Consider the following 21,639-nt stretch of genomic DNA (forward strand, 5'->3'; position numbering starts at 1 on the left):
AGAGATTATGATTAATCTCAATCAAAGTCCAATTGAGTTATTTTGGCAATAAAACCCATGATTTATGAAAACGTAAAAAATCCTTTTTTGGAAATGAACTCTTCATGTATATGGGACAGTGCACATTAATAAACACAACTGTAAATGCAATATGGGTAATAGTTCACTAATTTGTAGTGCCCTGGGACAGAATGTCATCCAAAGTCACCCAAAAAACTAATTTATAAAATGTAGCCTACAATAAAGTTGCACACATGCACATACAGGCATTCAGAAGTCATTAAAACACGCAAAAATTAAGTACAATTAGATTTTTTGAATTTATAAAATCTAGGCATGCTTTCAAAGGCACTACATCTTTCCATGAATCAATAAAAACAATGAATGAGCACAACTGCACAATGGAGACTGATTCACACATCTTCATGTTTTCAAAAATCACCAAACAAGCAAAAATGTTTATCCAACCTAATTAGTATCTATGCTTAAATGTGTAAAGATTTCCAATTGATGTCTGATATTAATGACATAAAAATAGTTTTGATATTAATTTCATTAATTAGTGATTATCTATTTCAATAAAACTTAAAAACGAATTAATTATGCAGGTATACACAAACATCCAAATACAGTACTCTATAAACAAGTAAGACATTAAAATCAAGACTGTTGTGTTGTCTACTGTGTAACAGAAAAATAATATCTCCGTTTAAAACACGTATTTAGTATAATGTCAGCTGCTTCTATAAATTAATTATCAAGCCTAATACGAAACATAGATCTTTATGAGTTCAATAATCACAAATTTTCACAATTCAACAACTTGAATATGATTCTAATGGAAAGTGCTATTGTTGCCTGTGTCTTCATTAACGTAGCACAGGTGAAGTTATGGAATTTGACTAAATTTGAACATCCTACAAAACTGAAAATTTCAGCGCTTGCTTTTAGCTTTAAATGATAAAAACGGTCCTAATCATGGTTAAAAATACATTTCATTGTTAGTGGTAGCGTAGTTTAAAAATATTTAAAATGTATTATTTCTATCAAATGAATTGTATTAATATATTATTATTATCATTTCATAAGCATCTTACTACTCTGATTACTTAATTACTGACTTCATATTACTAATATACTGCTGAATCGCAGTTGGTGTTTAAAACATACTTCATTCATAATCATTACTCTTACTAAACCATCCATATACTTGCTATGCTTCCAGTATTCTTTCAAAAGGGTTTTTTTTTGCTTTCTTTTCCCTTTCTTCACCTGGCTGTCAGCATACAACATATCAAAAAACCACCAGCAAAATTCAAACTATAGAAACATTAAAGATTCAAACTATAAAAACATTAGGGACAGCTAATTTCTGTCTACATGTACAAACAATTAATGTAAAGACTAGTTTAAGTTCAATTAAAATATGGCATTTTGATTACATTTTCGTAAGGCTCATAGACTCAATAGAAATCGGTCTCAATGGAAACAGACTCTATAAACAACACTGACTTGTAACATCGAACAATACTGACTTCATGACATTTTTAACTTCCACGGTAACACTTCTGTGACACGCTTAGACGTTCTGCTCTGCAGACAACACCACAAATGAACAATAAAAAAAAAGCAAAATGCACTTTGAATCACACGTCTACACTGACTTTCTGCAGATTGTTGTGCTTGTACGTCCGATTTCACATGCTTTTTCAAGTGGTCTCATTCTGAAGAGTCCCAGCACCTCGAGAGCCCAGCTCAGGGGCTTCTCCTTAAGTAAGGTACTTCCAGAAATAAATACTTCCAGGAATCACAACAGAAGCCTCAGGCCTTGCCAAGCCGCTCAGAAACTGTTTTAATAGGAACTCCTCGCCGAACCACCTTGATATGGATGAAGAGGGTGGCAGGAGACAGACTGGAGCCGTCAGCTTTCAGCAGGTGAACGTGACGATAACCTGGAGGACAACACAAACACTGGAATAAATCTAGTTAAAGCAATATTACGCAACAGATTACTACTATCCTGTTAAAGATCTCAGCGTTATTCCATAAGATCAAAGTTTTAGTAGAAATCAAGATTAATTCACATGTTATTCTTGGCCTTCATGACCTTCAGATCTAGGGATTTTTTAACCATTATGTACTCTAAGCCACGGGCTGAGAAGCAGTTTTCCATCTCATTGATCTCTCAGTGAAACAGGAAACTATTTTTCTTCAGAATGGTGCAAAAATCCCACTCCACACAGTTCTTGTAAACAACACTAACAAAACTACTGGAGCTGTTCTGAAGACAAAACGCCAATCTGACATTATGTCTGTTTTATGTCTCTGATAAATAATTCTTTGTTACAGTAGTACAATATTTCTAACACTGTGTGTTGACGGCTTTATTTAAAATGATTATTTTCACTACTTGAGGTTGGTAAGTTTTAATGTTAAAGTCTGTAAGAGTATACTATGACAGTTTTTTATAATTCTTCAATGAATATAAGGTTCAAAAGAACAGCATTTAACGCTTTTATATTTGTATAATTATATAATTTATAACAATTATAAATGTATATTAATGCATCCTCGATGATTAAAAGTACTAACTGTTCTATATAAAATCTTACTTTCTCCTAACTTTTTAATGGCGTATAGTGTTGTAAACTGAACACATACACACACCTGTTCGTAAGCTGGTGAATGGGAGAGTGAACTGGCCAATGAAATCATTTTTGGATTTGTAGTCGTGATCTTCCACCATAAAACGCACCAAGGCCAGCTCAGGCACCTGCAGCTGAAAGCTCACAGTACAGTCCCAGCGAGGGTTGAAGCCTGCAGGGGGAGACACACACAGTATTCAATCCTCACAGGAACGTCTCTGATTTTTACTGCTACAATACGTTTATCACACACATAATAAAACATCAATCACTAAAATAAAATAAAAAAAAGAATGACAATTCATTGATGTTGATTGAACAATCCTACAACATAACACAACTGTCTCACCATTGTTGTCAATACGCTGTGTTTTTGCGCGAGCCTTATCGATGGAAACTCCATGGATCTCCACCCAGACCTGTGGGTCCACAATGGAGTTGGGATTGTCTGCGTTTATTTTAGGAAGTTGCTGGGCCGAGATCACCTGCAGGAGAAACAAAACGGCCCACAAGTGCTGTTAAAAAGAGAGATTTATCACAATATTTACACAGCGCATGGGATCATGAGCAATATTTCCTGTCATGACAAGCTGAAAGAGAAGAGGAGCTGTTACTAACCCGTACTGTTAGCTGTGTGGGTATATGTCCTGGCCCTCCTCCCGTGTTCTCGGGGTCAAAGTTGGACTTTGGGTGACACAGGAAGTCAGGTTTGAGCACGTATCCGCAGCGGCCGTTGGGCAGAAAGCGGCCCTGATTCAGGTCCATCTGCTCTCCTGGGGTCTGGAAGTTCAGAGCCACTGGAGAACAGAGAGAAGGAAGCGATCAAGCTTTGGCTGCGGTCTTTTCAGACATACAGGAACGTCAAGAACGTTTATTCGCTCACCCATCTGGCAGCCTCCGTTCCACATGTCCTGGGGGTCGTAGTTGGAGGACTGTAACCTCTGGCCTGAGGGGTAAACCCTGCTCAGCTGCCGACTGTTGTGTCGAACAAACAGCTTCCCTAAAGGGGACAAAACTTTTTGCATAAAATATTTGCATAAAACAAAATATACAGACCGACACTCATTTGAAAATACTCATTTATAAATACTTAAATACTTAGTAAATCTTACTAAGTTTGTACAGCAATTTTGAAAGTAGATTAGATGTTTTTTTTAACAAACAGCCGATTAATATGCCAATTTTACATTATAACTTTCTATTAGTATATATACAGAATGCTTTTATTATTTAGTATTTGGTTTAAATGCTGTTACCTAACTGAAGTTCTCCTTTGCTTTGTGGAGGATACACTACTGTTCAAAAGTTTGAGGTCAGGAAGAATTTTTTTTTTTTTTGCCAGTAAGAATGCATTAAGTTGATCAAAACTGAGAGTTAAGAAATGCATATTGCTACAAAAATTTATATTTTTAATAAATGCTATTTTTTTTAACTTTCTATTTATGAAGGAATCCTTAAGTCGAGTCAAGGTTTGCACACAAACCATTGATAGCAATAAAAATCATAGTAGAATAATTTCTGAAGGATCATGTGACACCAAAGACACATGTGATGCTGAAAATTCAGCTTTGCGTCTCAGAAACAAAGTACATTTTAAAATAGCTTTAAATAGACAACAGCTGTTTTAAATTGTAATAATATTTTTCAAATATTGCTTTTTTCTGTATTTGTTAATCCAAAAATGACTCCTCTGACTCCTCTTAAACACATAAAAAACTTTAACAGTGTAAATTTTGCTTTAATTTACTAAAGTTTCCTATAACATCAATGTAACAAGTTTTGGATCTATGACAATTTTTTTTATTTCTATTTGGTTGTCACAGTTATTTGTTTGTGTGGTAAATGCTGAGCTCTGAAAAGTGGTGACACTACCTAATTATGAAGTGAAATGGCTGGCTGTCAGCACTGTCTTTACATTGGAAGTGATCTGATGATCTGCTTATTTATTATGAACCATCTGGCAGGGCCCTGGGCAAGGAGCCAGTCCAGATAAAAGGAGCAAGCATCAAAACAATACAGTTCACAGTAATATCTGAAATATATTCCCATAGTAGTGCATTGCTGGGAAGTCACGTGCCACATCTATTGTCACAGACGTCACGGTATAAACATAAACAAGCATACAAACATCCATCATCCTTCCATCCATCCATCCGTCTTTCACGTTTGCAAAGATTCTGTTGATCTGGTATGTGATGAATATGATGAGCCTTAAGTGAAAATGTGGAGTAAGATTTTTTTTCCCTGTTCATCTCACCTGAGTCTTTGATGAGTTTGAGCGCCTCATTCTCAGAGAAAGAAGACATCATGCCAGGAGGTCTCTGGCTGGCTGTCTCAAAACCACTGAAGGGCACGCTCTGACAATACACCACCAGATCTGACAGCTCTGGACTCAGTTTAGTGCTCACAGACTGGGGAGGGAGTGTATACGTGTCAAAGTACATTTTTCAGAGAATATTTAGGCATTGTATGTATTACAAACACACGCATACCATACTGTAGCCAATGCATTTACCTGAGCTGTAATCGTACTCATATACAGGCAATTAAACCACGCAATCTTCTAACCATTTACAAATCAATTCTTCGGCCCAAAAAGCTATTCACATGTGGACTCACCCTCCCAGGATCCTTTTTGGATTCCTTTTTGTTGCCGCCCCCTCCAGCAGTAGACTCTTCATCTGAGCTGTATGAGAAGCTAGTCCAGCTGTCAATCTTCCCCAGGAGACCACCTAACTTCTTCCCCTTCAGCAGGATCCGCCCCATCAGCTCCTACAGTAAGCCAGGAACAGAAATATAAATGTTCACCCAAAACCAGGAACACTTCCTTCATATATGGAAAAATGTGTATGGTAAATGAAGTGTGCCTGAGGCAGTGTAAAAGTGTACACTCCAGCACACGAGTGCTGACTGAAATTAATTCCTACCACTGCACTAGACATCAGTAAGGGTCAGATGTTTTGGCTGATAATCCTCAGAAAGTAATCAGGAAATTTCCAGAAGAGAGAAAAGAAGGGCTGGCAAGACTAAGACCTTAGGTTTGTTTTCCAGAGAATTTATGGAAGTGACTTTGGGAAAAAAAAAAAAGTGTCTGTGAGACAGTAATTATTGTATTATGTATTACCACTGTATCGTGATAAATATTGAGAAATTCAGCATGCTTACTGGACATCACAGTTCACAGAACATAAAAAGTAGCATGTGAAACTACTGAATGCTTGAAGTTTGCTTCACTGAGATCACATTACATGTAATACTTCATTTAGCGAGTGGCTTCAATTAGCATCCTAAAAATAAATGTTTGTTTTTGCTTTTTTCATCCAGTAATGCCTAAAAATCTCCTAATGTCTGGAAAGTAGATAAATTGTTAAATCAAGGGAGAGGAAAGCTGGAGGTATGTGTGTGACCTCAGGTGAGGGCAGGTCTTTGAGGGGCAGGTCATTGAGCGGCTTTCTCAGGAGCTTCTTTCCCAGGATAGAGCGAAGGTGCTGGGCCATGACTGCCTGCTGCTCCACTGAGCAGTGATTCTCCAGGGACAAGATCAGAGGATACGGAGATGTCTATGGAGAGAGAGACATTTTCAATATCAAATACGCACACTCGAAGGTTTTCATCATAGGCTATTATGGTTCATGCGTCTGCACCTTGAAGGCGTACTGAGCGATGGTCTCAATGACTTCTTTAAAAAGCACTTTGGAGGTGAGTGTGTGTCCGTGGAAGATCATAGGCTCTCCTTTATCACCGTCCCAGCAGTCTAGCTCAACACAGCGACAGCCCTGATGCAGAGCTCTAAACACACACAAAACCCACAAGTTTAACCACAAACAGAGAATGAATGATGAATATCATTCTAGTATGTGAATTAGTGTTGAGTGTTGCATCTCATAACACACTGGCTATGTTTTGCGCAGCTCCCGCTGGTCACCAGATATTTTATGAAGTAAAGGCCTAGACGGAAAATGAGCCTTACAGATTTCTGCAGAATTGAATAAACCTAACGTACAAAATAAACCCGTTCCACAGATGGGAACAGGATGTTTTTCTACTCAATCTAACATTATAAATAAACTTAACTGAGATAACTTAGATAATACCCATTTAACTGCTTCAACAAAAATATTAATCAGATTTTTTTTTTGTGCTTGTGTCTGAGACTGATTATACTTGGCATGGATTATAATTAGCCACAAAACTACCTTATATGCATCTGCTTTAATGCCTAACCAGTTAAACATTTATTTCAGGTGCCATTCAGATGTGCACCCTTTTTGAGTGCATACACATGAAGCAGCTTGTCAAACAACGCCTGAATACTTCTAATAATCTAATAGTGGTCGTTCAGGTCTAAAAGGAATAGGTCACCCAAAAAAGTCATTGCTGCATTTGCTCACTCACATGTTGTCCCAAACCTGTATTTATTTTTTTCTTGTGCTAAACACAAAAGTAGATATTTTGAAGAATGTGGTTAATCAAACGGTAGCTGGACCTCACTGACTTTTACAGGAGGTGTGTTATTGAGATGAGGAGGCGGCGTTAGAATCCATTCGCGGGTTGTTTATTGGAATCGAGACAAAGACAGATATCAAAGGGCAGGCTGGGAGTCATTAACAATAAGGCAGTCCAATCCGTGAACAGGTTCAAGGGGAATTCCAGAGGCAAGGTCAGGGTAACAGGTAAGGGGTCAAACAACAGGTATATCAATTCAAATCAAACGACAAGGGAGAAGGGCAAATCCAAGAATCAAAAAACAGATCAACAGGCAAAAATCATACACACAGGAATCACACAGAATAGTAGAGTAGACCGCTCAGTAAAGCAGAGGAACTGGCGATACTTCACGTAGATCAAGCTGTGAGCTCTGGTTATATGCTGGCCAAACAGGAAATGGGAGCAGGAGATGGGTCAGGACTCTGGTGAGGGCTCCCTCTGCTGGCGTGGCGTTACAACGGGGGAAACAAACTATGGATGGAACGGTAAACCAGCAACTGCTTGGTTACCCACATTCTTCAAAATAAAAACTAAATTCCGTTTTTAAACAACTTGAGATTGAGAAACGCTATGATATAATTCACAGACGGATCACAGAATTTAAATATATGGGTGAACTATTATTTTAATGTTAATAAAAGAAAAGAGAGAAAGCCTCTTACTGCTTTAGATTGATTAACTTTAATACAGTGCTTTAAAAAGTATAACTGATGTATATAGTGTATACAGTGTTATAAAGTCAATTTCTTGAAAGAGTCTGCTTTATTTGTACATTATGAGTATTTGTAATGTATATCGTTCTATTTTATATTTTGTTGAGGTGTAAGAAGTGTTATGTTTCTGCCCTTTTCCATTTTTAGCAAATTAAGAAAAAACTTTGCCTCAAAACTATTTTTGTGACTGTCTGTATTTTTTTGTGTGCTTTGTATCGAAAACATCAATGCCTTTTTAAGTGATGAACTCTCTATGAAAATAGACATATTCTTGTGCTACAACTGTTTGGGCTGTGCTACAAAACCTTCCACTATGTGCAAAAAAGTTAATGTACAGCCCTACAGTGTGGTGTTTTATTCCAAGTAAGTTTAAAAGTGTTTTCTTTCACTGTGACCTTGGGCATTATTCTGTCTCCCAGAGCAACATTGCTCAGACCCAAGTAATCATTGTGATTTTATCAAACAGATATTAGTGTGTTTCGGTCTACTTGCAGGACCTGTAATTCAGTAACCAGATTTTAAGGTGCAGTTGGGTGGGTGTTGTACCTGATGTAAGGCTCTGTGCTGCTGGCGCTGGTCACCTGGTCTTTGGTGAGGTACGTATTATGAGAAGAAGAGATGTAGTAGTGCGCCAGGGGTCTGCTCATGTCCTGATACACGTGGGCATGATCCGGGTTAAACACATCGTTCTCTTTCGAGAGCATGTACATGGTGAAACCGTTCTGGGTCATGAACAAATTCTTCCGGGCTGAGGGTCACAAAAAAAAATTTCTGTCAGATTTTCCAGTAGAGCTGGTTAAGGAAAATGTATTCTGTCTCACCAAACTCTCAGTTCTTTTGAGAGAGGAAGAGGAATAACCAAGAGTTTGTCAGTTATTAGACTCAATACCCAGTGACACGCTACAGAGCTATGCACTCACACTAGTTTGTGGAAGTGGACGGGTGTGGTTTTCTTAGTTTGCTGTTGGACCTGCACTCAATGGTTTAACACAATGGTAAACTGACACCTGTTTTGATGTGGCCTTTGTGGCACTTTTACTGACGTTACAGATGACAGTGGAGTGCAGACAGGAAATGATGGCAGAACAGCGAGGGAAATGTGAGCTAGATCTGATTTGAGGCTGCCCACATGAGCGCCACGGGTCAACTGCTAGACAAATAGCTCCTTTTGTTGCAACTCTTAACAGTTGTCGGTCGTTTCTCAAATTACGGAACATGGCTCAAAAATAAGATTTGTTTTTTTTTCTGCTAGATCAGATTTGTACTTGCACTGCTGATTTTATGGGCAGTAAATGCATTTTCATTGCATTTTCAAGTCTTTTATTTTATGCTTTATTTTATTTTATCCTTTATTTCATTCCTATTTTTGTAATTACATTAAAAAACTAAAATTCACAGCAAAGACGGGAAGGATCACGTGGCACTGAAGACTGGAGCAATTATGCTGAAAAAATATGCTTTGAAACCACTTGAATAAAGAGAGAGAGAGATTCAGCAATGCATAAAAATGAAATGAAAGAAAAATAAGAAGGACTGTGGGCATGAATTTCTCTGTATCTTGTTTATGCAAGTAAATATAGATGGAGTATGGAGTCTTTAATTAAGAGAAAAGAATAATATAAAAGTTTCCACCACACCTCAAACGTTTACTCATAAATAATTCACGTATTTGTGCTGATGGCTGTGTACCCCAGTCGTTGAGCTCATAGGTGTGGATGAGAGTCTTCGCATGGGCCAGTGATGCGTCTTCACCCTGGTCCCCGAGAAAATCCCTCAGCTCCAAGGTGGTGAGCACACACCCGTTACCAGAATAATGCCTGAACACAGCGTCCAGCTCCGGCCTGCGCATCAGCTCACGGCAGAACTCCTCGATCTCCACGTGATCCAGTCGCCCATCACACGAGCGATCACACTTCTACATACAAGAGGTGGAATAAAACAGTGAGAGATTGCTTGAGGCGTCATTTAAATTCAACTCTTTTAGTGTATCCAACAGCTGTTGCCACGCGCGCATTGATCTCTCACACTAACCTTAAAGAGTGTGCGTGCATACTGTTCGTTCAGGTCAATGTTGATCAGCTGTAGCAGATGTTTCACCTCGTCGTAGCTCATCTTCCCATCCTGGTTCTGATCCGCACGTCTCAGATAGCCTCGAATCCAAGTGTGCACAGTTAGGGAAAACTAGAAAAAACAATAATTGGCATACACAACGTCCTGCTGGCCATATAGTATGAAACGATAAACACAATCTCTCTGCTATTATTATAAATAAACACACACACGCATATACATATATTTTATACTTTAACATTCAATCAAAATTACAAGTTGCACTTATTTGAAAATGAATAGAATACCCAAAATGAAATATGAGTGCGACAAATTGATTACAGGTTAAAAAACAAACAAAGTGAAAACCACATTAGAGGAAAGATAAAGAGGACAAAGGTATTTTTGAATAAGTAGAGATACATTCTGTGGTTCACATGTGCGGTGGAGTGGCATTTAGATATCTGTTCTAGATCTGCTCTATATTTAGTAAGCTCTCTCACCGAGTAAAGCTGTGCAGTAATGGAGAGTATGTTTACATGTGCATTTATTGGCATATGGTGGCCAAGGAAGTGAAACCTAAGCCTTCTGTTTAAATCCTATAATTAAACGTGTATTAAATGCTGTAAATGTGAAGTGGACTTGCAGTTAGGAAATGACTAGCGTTTTCTAGTATGTCTTTAAGGATATTGGTCCAGCTTTTCTTTCTGGCTCATGTTGGAGACGCGGTCTTTGAGAATGCGGAGGCCTCGAACCCAGCCCTCCGCTTCGTCCTGTGTGGAGCAGCACAGATCCAGGCTCTTCCTTGCTCCGCGAAAGACCACAGTGAAGCAGTGTGTCTCTGGGACCAGACCAGCCATTCGTCGCAGACACTCCGACTGGCAGCCCTCCCGCACACACTCCACCTCCGTCACGCAGACTGACAGAAAGAAACCACACACACAAACAGGTGACTGGATCAACGCCACTAATAATAATATAGGCTACATAATAATTAACATTAAACACGTCTTAATGATTAAAGTATGTCATTCAAAAGACATCAGAAGGTTAAAATGAATCTAACTGAACGAACGCAAAACTTAAAACATTTAAAATAAAACCTAAAATAAAAAGTAAATTAATAAAATTAAACAAGCAGAATTTTAAGAAGTAAACATATTAAACAAAAATAAATACAAGCAAAATAAACTAAAACATACTTTTAACTCTATCATTCCAAAGAACACTTCATAGGAACTAAACAATCTTAACAAAATAAAAAAAATAAAAAACAAACTAAACTAAAATTCAAAAACTTAAAGCAAGTCTTAGCTGTGTCATTTAAAATAAGACAATAATTTTAACAAAACTAAATGATTTAAAATCTGATGATAAATACCTAATGAATGACAAAGAAGCAACAAGGAAACTGACAAGAAAAAAATAAAACTTTACAGTGTGTGACGACAGACGTGTGTGAGGATTAATTTGGCTCTTTTAAAACATGACTCTAAAAATGTCCACAATGTACTCCCAAAATACACACACACACACACACACACACACACACACACACACACACACACACACACCTGATAGACAAGCCGAGGCTTTAGACAGGCAACCATTTATTACCAATTTACAAAATGCTTTTCCTAATACAGTGACAATCAGACATAAAAGATTTGTGTATTAGATGGACTTTCATTCTCCTCCATTGTTTTACATTAAGTGTACACTTCAAGTCATCTACACGAGGACAATAACTTCTTTGACCTGTGGAAACTCCTACGTTGCAAATAAACAAAGACACACGCAGAGACTGCAGGGCAAGACAAACACATGCTCTTCTAAATGGCAAAGACTCCCTGCCCACTTCCAAACGCTGACAAACATGCATTCATAATTCTTGTGTATACAGAGAAGAAGTGTGTTCATTTTAACAGCGCTTGTGCTCGGACATGTGCAGTGAATGGGCGTTTACTACGCCGCTGGCATTCCTCGCTAATGCCCGCTGCATAGATGCACAGGAGCATGAGCTCTCCAGAGATCCAGCCCTGCATGAGGAGCACAATGACACCGGCACACACTCATCTCCTACACACACCGGCATCATTTAGTGCAGGCTATTTGACACTTACGCCATAACCATGTGTCTACTATCTTTATCTACCTTAAAAAATAGCCAAAATAACTAAGGGATGAAGTGGTGCACACGCACAAACACAGAATGCAAACACACACAGTTATGTATTATTTGGACTATGTTTATTCCCTCAAGTGTGTGGCAGTGAGGGGCATGCTGGGATTGGACAGGAGCAGCTGACCCTGCATTCCTAAAGCCAGTGTGATGCAACGCAAGACAGAAACAGAGAGAGAGGCCGTCTCGTCTCCTGAGTCGAGCAGGACAAACATAAGTGTTTCAAGTGAGTTTCACGTAACTCTGCCATTCAACAGTTTGGGGTCAGTCTGTCAATGTTTTAGAAACAACTCACCTACAAATACTTTTTATTTGAAACAATAATTTACTACCATGTCAACACACATACTAGTAAATGCATATGACTTTCAAATCACCTATCTGACAATATTCCCCTAAATATTAAATAGATACTGAAAAATGAATAAAACTGCATAAACTTTTACTGTTGTTTCCAAATATGTGACCCTGGACCTTAATGCCACATCTTTGGACTCTTTGTTTTGTGTTTTCATGTACCATGTGCTGTAATTTCAGTTAATTGTCTTATTGTCTTCAGCTGTGTCGTGTTAGTTTAGTCAATTCCGGTGTGTATTTAAATTCCAGGTTGCTTCTGTTTTATCGTCGGTTCTCGTCTTTGATGCCTAAGGTTTTTGTGCCTGCCTGTCTGTAAATATATTGTTTATTTAGTTTCGAGAAGATTAAAACCGTTTAAGTTTACTTTTTCCTCTCTCTCGCAAACCACACCGTGACACTTAATCAATAAGCTTTCTATTGATGTATGGTTTGTTGGGACAGGACAATATTCGGGGGAGACAACTATTTGAAAATCTGGAATCTGAGGGTGCAAAAAAAAAAAAAAAGTAATAAGTAAATACTGATCATCTTTAAAGTTGTTCAAATTATTCTGAGTAATGCATATTACTTATTGAAAAAATAAAGTCTTGATATATTCAAAGTAGGATATTTAAAAAAAATATCTTCATAAAATATGATCTTTACTTAATATCTTAATGATTTGTGGAATAAAAGCAAAACTGATCATTTTGACCCATACAATGTATTTCAGCCTATGGCCACAAATATACCCGAGGGTCACATTTGCCTCCAAATGAACAGAAAAAAAGGTTTACAGTTTAGGAACACTGATATTTTATTCCAGAGCCTGTATGAACTGAACTTCATATGCTTCACATGATCTGTGTCACAACTAACTACATGTTGACTTCTGGCATATCAAAGAACTGGCATAAAGTCCTAAACCGTTTAAACCGTTTTTTTTGTTTTACTAAAGTTAATAGTTGGCAGGTGAGCGAGTGTCTTCTGATGTTGTTGAGGGTGCATCTAGATATACATCTAGATATGTATACACTACTACAGCAGCATTTTGGAGCGATTCAAAAGAAGCAACAAGAACCAACATGTTCAAATTACAACGAAAACACTAGTTATTACATAACAATATTACATAATCAACATTTTACACAGAAAAATCACAAAAGTGACTACTAGTACTACCGTGTGATTGTTAATCACACTGAGTCACATGATTAGTTAGGTTATAGGTTCACTTTAGTCCTCAGGGTCTCATCAGAATGACTCAAAAATCTAAGAGCACTGATTATTCACAAACACATAAACTGGGCTTTTTACTGTACAGCTTTGTGTTTGTACCTTTACAAGTTTCAAAATCCATTAATATATGACTACAATAGATTAACGATAACACGCATACATTCACATGTCTGTATTATTACACAAAAGTTGTTGTTCACAGTCTATATGTGATTTTAGGATTAAAGTCTTAAGATTGTTAAACTCCTTGTTTTGTGGGCCAAACATTTCGTGCTTCAAGAGCAAGTTGTCACAAGTTTGAATTCACAAGTTTATTTTTTTGCCTTTCAGGTTGAGATGCCTCTATGCAGCTAATGTTTTCAACAAATGTAAAAGAAACTTTTGAGGGTGATGACAGCGGAGACAATCCAGTGGAGATAAATGACAGTGGGGCTGAAGGCTCCCTAAATAGGTTCCACCAACACCAGCGGTCCAATGAGAGAAACTATGTTTTCATGCTCCACTGAAGCATCGTGAATGAAATTATAGTAGGAAGTCTGACTCTCTTCACTCTCACAGCGGATTATCAATCCATCTGAAGAGCATAAGTGAGATTAAAAACAGATTAACAATCATCTGAACAGCTAGAGATTAGAGATGATAGAGCAGCTCATTTCCTATGATGTCTCTTATCGCAGATGAATCTGTGGTATTTTTTCATTATGCTAGGAGCAAAGGTTGAATTTGTGTGATTAAAAAGCAGGTGAACGTAACACATTGAGACATGCCCCACAACACCTCTATTCAAAATATACACCGAATCTGAAGGTTTGAAATAATTTAAATCTAGTCTACATTTCACGAACACAATATTTATGGTTTAATTTCCTGATCTTGTGAAACAAGTCAAACAAAAGCAGGAAATTAAACTGGAGAGAAGCTGAGAGTCTGAGCTCGTGGTCTATAAAGACGAACACAGCCAGAAATGTATTAATTAGTTCAGAAAATATGCAAACAAAACTTTATGGGTTTTCTGTATGCTGTTGCATTGATTGGAAAGTCCTGTCCATCAATAAAAACCTGCCGGGCAATATATTACAGATGGACAAAGGTGACTGGTTTACTATGGAAAAAAAAGCATCATGCTATTCTAGCACAAAAAAAAGAATGATTCTGCATGGTTAAAACTCTAATATGTTAAATCTAAATGAAACCAAAATGCAGAACCTACGCATGTTATATTGTGATGGCACCTGTAATAACTCATCATTGCATAACCTTTCTGCATCGTAACTAGTGCCGGATTTAGACATTTCTATAACATCAATACAAACTCTTTCCCTTGTTTGCCCTGAGATTAATTGGGTCAGTGCTACAGTTCATTACACTAAGCCATCCGTCCTGTTAAATTCAGTGGCATTCATTTACTAAAAACAGAACATCATAAGATTTAATGCTTGCTGGGTCCTTTTATGATCAGGTTAACAAAAAAGCATAGCAGTAGTTGTAAAAAAAGTAAATGTTTCCATACTGCTACTGAGTCCAGTAATGGCGTCACTGGCACCCTCCGGCCTTAAAAGTGTCAAGTTGTGTTGTTTTCTATGCAGTGTCTTACAGGTTTGGAACAACATGAGGGTGAGTCATTAACTATCCAATTATCAATCAATACAACCATCCTCTCTGTCAGCACTCTCATGAGAACAGAATCCCAAAAACTGCATTTTGTTTCTGTGCGTTTCATATCAAGCATCAAATGATCCATTGTAAAGAAGTGAGGGGGGGTAGTCATAGACACTAAACATCTCAGCTGAGAGCACTAACGAAAGGGACCCTTGCTCGATACACACTCTGAACTCACAAATGCTGCCCTCTAAGCTATAATTGTGCTATTTGTTTTAGTCTGTAGTTCAGTAGCGGATGATATACTCACAGGTTTGCTGTCTTTTGCCTTTGCGGGAGGTTTTGCTGGACTCGCACCACACCGTCACACAGTCCTCCAGAAGCCTCAGGCTCCTGTCCTTCCTCCAACGCTGAGATCGAACCTTCATCATCTTCGACCCCTGCAGCATCAGCCGCACATCTTCATCGTCCAGCACACCTACGTCACACAAATGCATCATTTTAAAATAAATGTTCTTTCTAAATGTATTCCAGTCCGTCCAACACACCTGCTGCATGCTGTAAATCTGAAGTGTCAAGTCTCTACTATAATTCACTCATAATGTGCCGTCCCGAGGTTGTTCTCATATTCCCAAAGTTATATGTGCCAGAGACTAACACTTCCCGGCGCTGAGTCATACTCCGTTTTAATATTTCATCCAAAACATGAACCAAAATCATCCTATTACTCAGGCATCTACCAAAACAAATGCATATATGCACACTGACACATACTCGAGACGTGAGAGCACTGGGAGGTCAGAAGGATGACGTCATCCCACAGTGATGTAAGACACCAATATCTGTGTGAACGTCAGCAGCAATGACAGCACTTATAACACGATACCAAATGACAATGATAGGAAAATTAGGTCATTTCTTTTGTATTTTTTAATGTTTTAAATCTTAATCATTGACATATGTTAGGCTCCTAGATTAAAGTGGCTTGTTCTCCTTCACAGGCTTGTGCAAGCTTGGAAAAAAGACTATTCACTGAGAGCAAAGATTGCAAAATTGCCAGTAGCGCGCACACAGAGCTCTTTATAGACCTTTCAAAGCTAAGTTAAGCCTGGCTGTGCAGCATGGCGCTATGGCGCTATGTTACAATAGGCTGAGGAAAAAAAAAAAAAAAAAAAAAAAACTGGATCGGGGAGGATTTCAGTTCGAGTGAACTAAACTTATGAAAGCATTGCTTTCTTACAAAAACTATTTTGTTCAAGTGCAAATTCATGCAAATAGAGTAAAATAACTACAGTTAGCAACCTACCAGCATATCCTGTTTACTTAGTATAGTGTAATCCAGTTAATAAAAGCTCCATCGTGATCAACAATCATGACGACGCACAAAAATGTATGCTTACAATCAAATATTTCATAAAACATTTCAAATTATTATCATTGTTAAAAAAACTACTGACCACATGCTTTTAAACAGTATTGTACCCGTCTTTTTTTTTTTTTTTTTTTTTTTTTTTTATATTTGTTTACTCAAACGACATTTCATAACAGTTCTGCATTATGTGTGCCAGGCAAATAGCAGTAAGGTGCACGAATATGCCACAATCTAGCTATGTCAAGCCGTGATTTAATTTCAATGAAGTGCAGTGCTTAAAGTGCTAATGCATTTAGCACCTGATCTAACTGGATTGCAGGCAGTGAACAAGAAATTTTGCATTGAGATACCATGTGCAAACTGTTTTGTGAATTCAAACCAATCCTCTGCCAGAGCTTTAGTTGGACAGAGGTCAAGCTCACTGTGAAACAGCTACTCTGCATTCTTTCACGGCATCAGTCAACCTTTTCTTTTCATCAGCTCTCTGAAATATCATAAAACATTGCTTTCTTTTATTTTAATACTTTTCATGAGACTTCAGAGTAAAATATATACACATTAAAAAAATGACAATTAACAAACTTTTGTTAATAAGTTAACAAGAGAGAAATGACTAAGAGAGAGGCAATGCAGATATCCTCATCGGTTCCTGCTGAACAGCCAAGAGTGTTTGCAGCAAAGACACCCTCACCACAGCAACCAGAATGTGAGGACCCCGATAAAGTGTCTCTGACAAGCATGCGTGTATAAGTGAAAGACAGAAAAGAGGTCAGGGGGAAAAGCGGTCAGAGAGTTTTTGGTCATCTGCCAGAGCACAGAGACAAAGCTACTTGAAGCATGGCAACGAAACGCTACCATAAACTAAACCACACTAAATCATGTACAATGTAGAGGACTTTGAGGAAAAAAGAAGTACTGAATATTTTTCCTTCATTCTCAAATCTACAAATGAATGGTACCTTTGATAAATATGCCCACCCATATAATGCAAGTCTTCAGTTACGCTATTCAATTAAACTTTAGATGAAAACTTAAACGGAGACAAAGTGTTTTACATGGAGTGGGTTTCCTCGTGAGGACTGTCACGTGGAAATCACATGACCAGCTGAATTTCACTCACTTCGCATTAAAAGCAAAACATTCCTGAGTGCTCCTGGGAACCTGAAATTTTTAAAACTGCAAGCTGATAAAAAAAATTACTCATGCCTGTAAAGTAACAAACACGAGTCTCCGAATGTTTGTGACTGAAGAATTTAGCACATGTTATTCTGTGAAAATGTGGCTGGCATAAACTTTAAAATGCATTGCAAACTAGACGTCACATCAACCCCCCAAAAAACCTAACTGTAGTCACTGCAGGTTAGTCGTTCATAATAGTCACTTATTTTTAAATCATAATGATACAGTAGCAAAAACGGGACATTTCTTTTCAAAGTAAACTAAGAGGAAAGAAACTGGTCATTCAAAATGAAAATGACCACTTCAGGTGCTTTTCATTTCACGAATCCTCAATTAACTTTAAGTAAACAACTGCTCAAAGGTTTGGGATCAGCATTTTTTTTAGAAAGTAATACTTTCAATCAGCAAGAATGCATTCAATTTAAGGAACAGTAAAAACATTTATAATGCTACAAAAGACTTGTATTTCAAATAGAATAGTACATGTAATGGTAATACTATTCTACTGAACTTCAAATGCCCAATAAAACCTTGAACAGCTAATTAACAAAAATTATTTCTGAAAGATCATGCAACACCGAAGACTGGAGTATTGATGCGGAAAACAATAAATAATGAATTACATTTGAAAACAGCTCTTTTAAACAGTTTTTACCATATTTGCAGTCAAAATTATATGTTGCTTTGGTGAAAATTAGACTTCTTTCAAATAGTAGCAGCATAGACTGTGTATTATCCCTTAAATGTAATAGCTGGTGAACAGATGACTCATGCCGTGCAACTACTTTAGACTACTAGAGTTGCCTACAGTTCACCTGAGGTGCATCTTGTCCATAGTGAGCATATCTATATTTAGAATAAATGTGGGCATGATTGCATGGATGACTTATTCTCTCTCATTACTTTATCATTTAGCAGAAGGACAAGAACGGTACACAAACTAGAGCAACCTGGGAGAAACGCAACTTAAATAAACCCATCACATTGAGTCAATAAGAAAATCTCATATCTCAAACCACTGACAAAAACCTCTTGATTATTCCCACTGGAGGGTTTTATTTTGAAGTACTGACACAGTAACACTAAATCACACCACTGAAGAGCACCAACTTGAACAACCTCTTCATACAAGCCACTCAACGTAATTTTACAAGAGCAATAAATGTGAGCAATACACTTATTGACGCACACCTATTGGCGCCAGTAGCCATGGCAGAGATAAGCCAGCGGCATTACTGTAGCCACGGACAACTCTCATTAAAAGACCAAGCAAAAAATTCAGCATAGGTTGCCAAGAGACCATAATACAGAGCGCCACATTAAATAGAAAATGATTAGAGTTATCACCCACTTGTACTAGTTTAATCTAAACTCTTTGTGATGCAACTACAGTGCTGTAGTTATGATAAGAAGCCCAGACGAAACCCAGCTAAAAACAGGCAGGTGTGATATCCAAACATCTAAAGACCTGCCGAGGTCAATAAAAGCAATATAAATACAGCCCAGTTGCTCTTATTGGAAGTCAGCCATTGTTCTTGATTATTGCTGAATATGATTTGTTGCGTAATTTGTAAAGGCATGATGACTTACATGTTACATATTTTCAAGTATTTTTTACATGCGGTTCCTTTCAAAAGCCCCAAGCACAAACTAGCACAGTTACTTTGGTTCGGTTTGAGAACCAGGCTGATATTAACATGAAATGTGCTAGTTTCTGATATCAGCTTGCTGCATAATAAGATTTCACAATGGAGAATGTTTTTTTTCGCGGACAGGACAAGCAAGGGTCATAGGTGTAGGTGGTGGTGATCTCAGCTGGAGTCATGCTGCTGAAGGGCGGATGAGAGGTAAACATGAGTGGGAAAATAATAATTGTGGGAGAACAGGTGCCGGTTTTGAGCGTGGCAGTGTGGTTATGTGCGGGTTATGATTTTTATATTTGTGGTTAGCATATGTCAGGCCAACCCAGACGCAACAACAAAGCATAACACTGCATTACGTACACAGTCACAGTGTCAAATCTTAAGGGTCTGTTAACACAGAAAACTTTCAAGAATACATTTTAACTTGACTTAACTTTGGGGTCACTGCAAAAAGCTAAATATCACACACAATTAAATCTTAATCTCTTCAACAACTTCTCTCTTTTTCAACTCATATCACACGTTATAAAAACAAATGTCCTATTGCTGTCAAGCAGTCTCGGCGTGACCAATTTATTAAAGCAGAAATAACTGTCAAATATCTAATTAATTGTATAAACATTACAAAGCCAGGTCCAAATACAGAAATAATGTGCATTAGCGCATTCTTTATCGAAAGCAGGTCAAAAATTACGACTAAAAAAATAAGGGGTTAATAAAACACAGAAAACGTAGGGGTTATTATACTAGACATCTCATATCCAAACATCCATTTCACGCAAAATGATCATTTGTCTAAGAGTTAAAGGTCTATATTGATTTTTTGCGGAATCTGCTCATTCGACTCAAAATAAACTTCTAGAACTGAAAACAAGTTAGTTGCTGAGATTGAGTTTGCATAAGCATGCGTAAATGAAGTACCACTCGGGCTATTTTGCGCATTTTTGTCCTCTAAATTCTATAATTATCGTAGCCTACAATCTCACCAAGCCTCCGAAGCGGATCGTGGGTCTTCGACTCGTACGCTTTGGGTTCAGTCTGAACAGTTTCTGGTTTCTTCTTCCTCCCAAGCATGTTGAATATCCCTTCGGCTCCAGGCAGAAGTTCTTGCTGCCTTCTTGAGGTAAACGCGAATAACCAATAGACACGAACTATCCAGAAGAACGCGTTTTAACGTGTGGCTCAGCGCATGTGAATCCTCGCGCTGCTGCTGCTGCAGTGACGGCTGTCGTAACGCTTGACGCGTCTAAAAACGGCGAGGAACGGTAAGTGTTCCGCCGATGAACACGAGTCATTAACTCACGCTCCGTGACTCGTTTACTGTGTCAGACTCTGCTTCATGGTCAACTGTGCGAGAAGTTGATTGTGTAACTGATTTGTTACTTTTATTTTTAGCCTGCATTTTAACTTGTCTGCCTAGCTGATGAACAGGTGTCGCAAAAATAGGCTTTGGACTGTTTCGAACCAAAGAAATAAAACCGTCTGAATGCGTAACACGAACTTCACACAGACTTCGCCCGCACTCCACTTCTGGGTTTATTCATAGCAGATGTTTTAAAACATTATTTGAGTGTGTGTGTGTGTGTGTGTGTGTGTGTGTGTGATTTATTGAGCACTCGCACATCACTGTAAATGCTGCCATCTGCTGGCGTACTAATGAAACGCGAAATAAATAAATGAATTAAAAAGATACAAAATTAAACGAAAATAAATCAAGAAAATAATATGAAAATGTAAAATATATATGAATATCAAAATTAAATAAATATATTAATCATTTTTAAATATACTGCCAAAACAGCAGTAGTGGTTTTACTACTGGAATTCATGCATATCCTGTATCTCTCTATATATAAAAACGTAGCTACACACATTTCTTTTTTTTATACACACACAATTTCTTTCAAATTAGATTTTTGAAAATAAAGCATTCAATAGGCTAACTTATTAATATTATATTTTCCCATTAAAGAAGCCTGATATAAATATGCATTTAAAAAAAAATCTCAGATGTTTTAAGCATCAAAATAGATTGTAGCCGTTGTGAGCACATTTGTACTTACGTGACAAAGGTGTCATGTTGTTCATGGAAGACAGCATCTGAGAATCTCTACATATAGGTCGCACTGATACATAAAGCCAAATAATATAACACGCCCTGTAACTAAAATATATAGATGTGATTTTATAAAGG

General features: G+C 37.7%; 1 protein-coding gene across 1 annotated transcript; it reads right to left on the bottom strand.

The window, feature by feature from the left end:
* Nucleotides 1-301: 301 nt before the first annotated feature.
* On the bottom strand, nucleotides 302-20,912 carry plcd3a (phospholipase C, delta 3a). The gene is made up of 15 exons (XM_043233692.1): nucleotides 20,432-20,912; nucleotides 15,562-15,729; nucleotides 10,586-10,814; nucleotides 9,878-10,007; nucleotides 9,536-9,761; nucleotides 8,393-8,594; nucleotides 6,290-6,434; nucleotides 6,053-6,205; nucleotides 5,265-5,417; nucleotides 4,903-5,056; nucleotides 3,529-3,645; nucleotides 3,264-3,442; nucleotides 2,995-3,130; nucleotides 2,668-2,817; nucleotides 302-1,952 (listed from the first exon to the last, which is right to left on the bottom strand). Exons 1-15 carry the CDS (start codon nucleotides 20,517-20,519, stop codon nucleotides 1,822-1,824), a joined length of 2,361 nt encoding a protein of 786 aa, XP_043089627.1. The 5' UTR covers nucleotides 20,520-20,912; the 3' UTR covers nucleotides 302-1,821.
* Nucleotides 20,913-21,639: the final 727 nt, after the last annotated feature.

This window comes from Puntigrus tetrazona, chromosome 3 (genome assembly GCF_018831695.1).
Source record: "Puntigrus tetrazona isolate hp1 chromosome 3, ASM1883169v1, whole genome shotgun sequence".
Taxonomy (NCBI): Eukaryota; Metazoa; Chordata; class Actinopteri; order Cypriniformes; family Cyprinidae; genus Puntigrus; species Puntigrus tetrazona.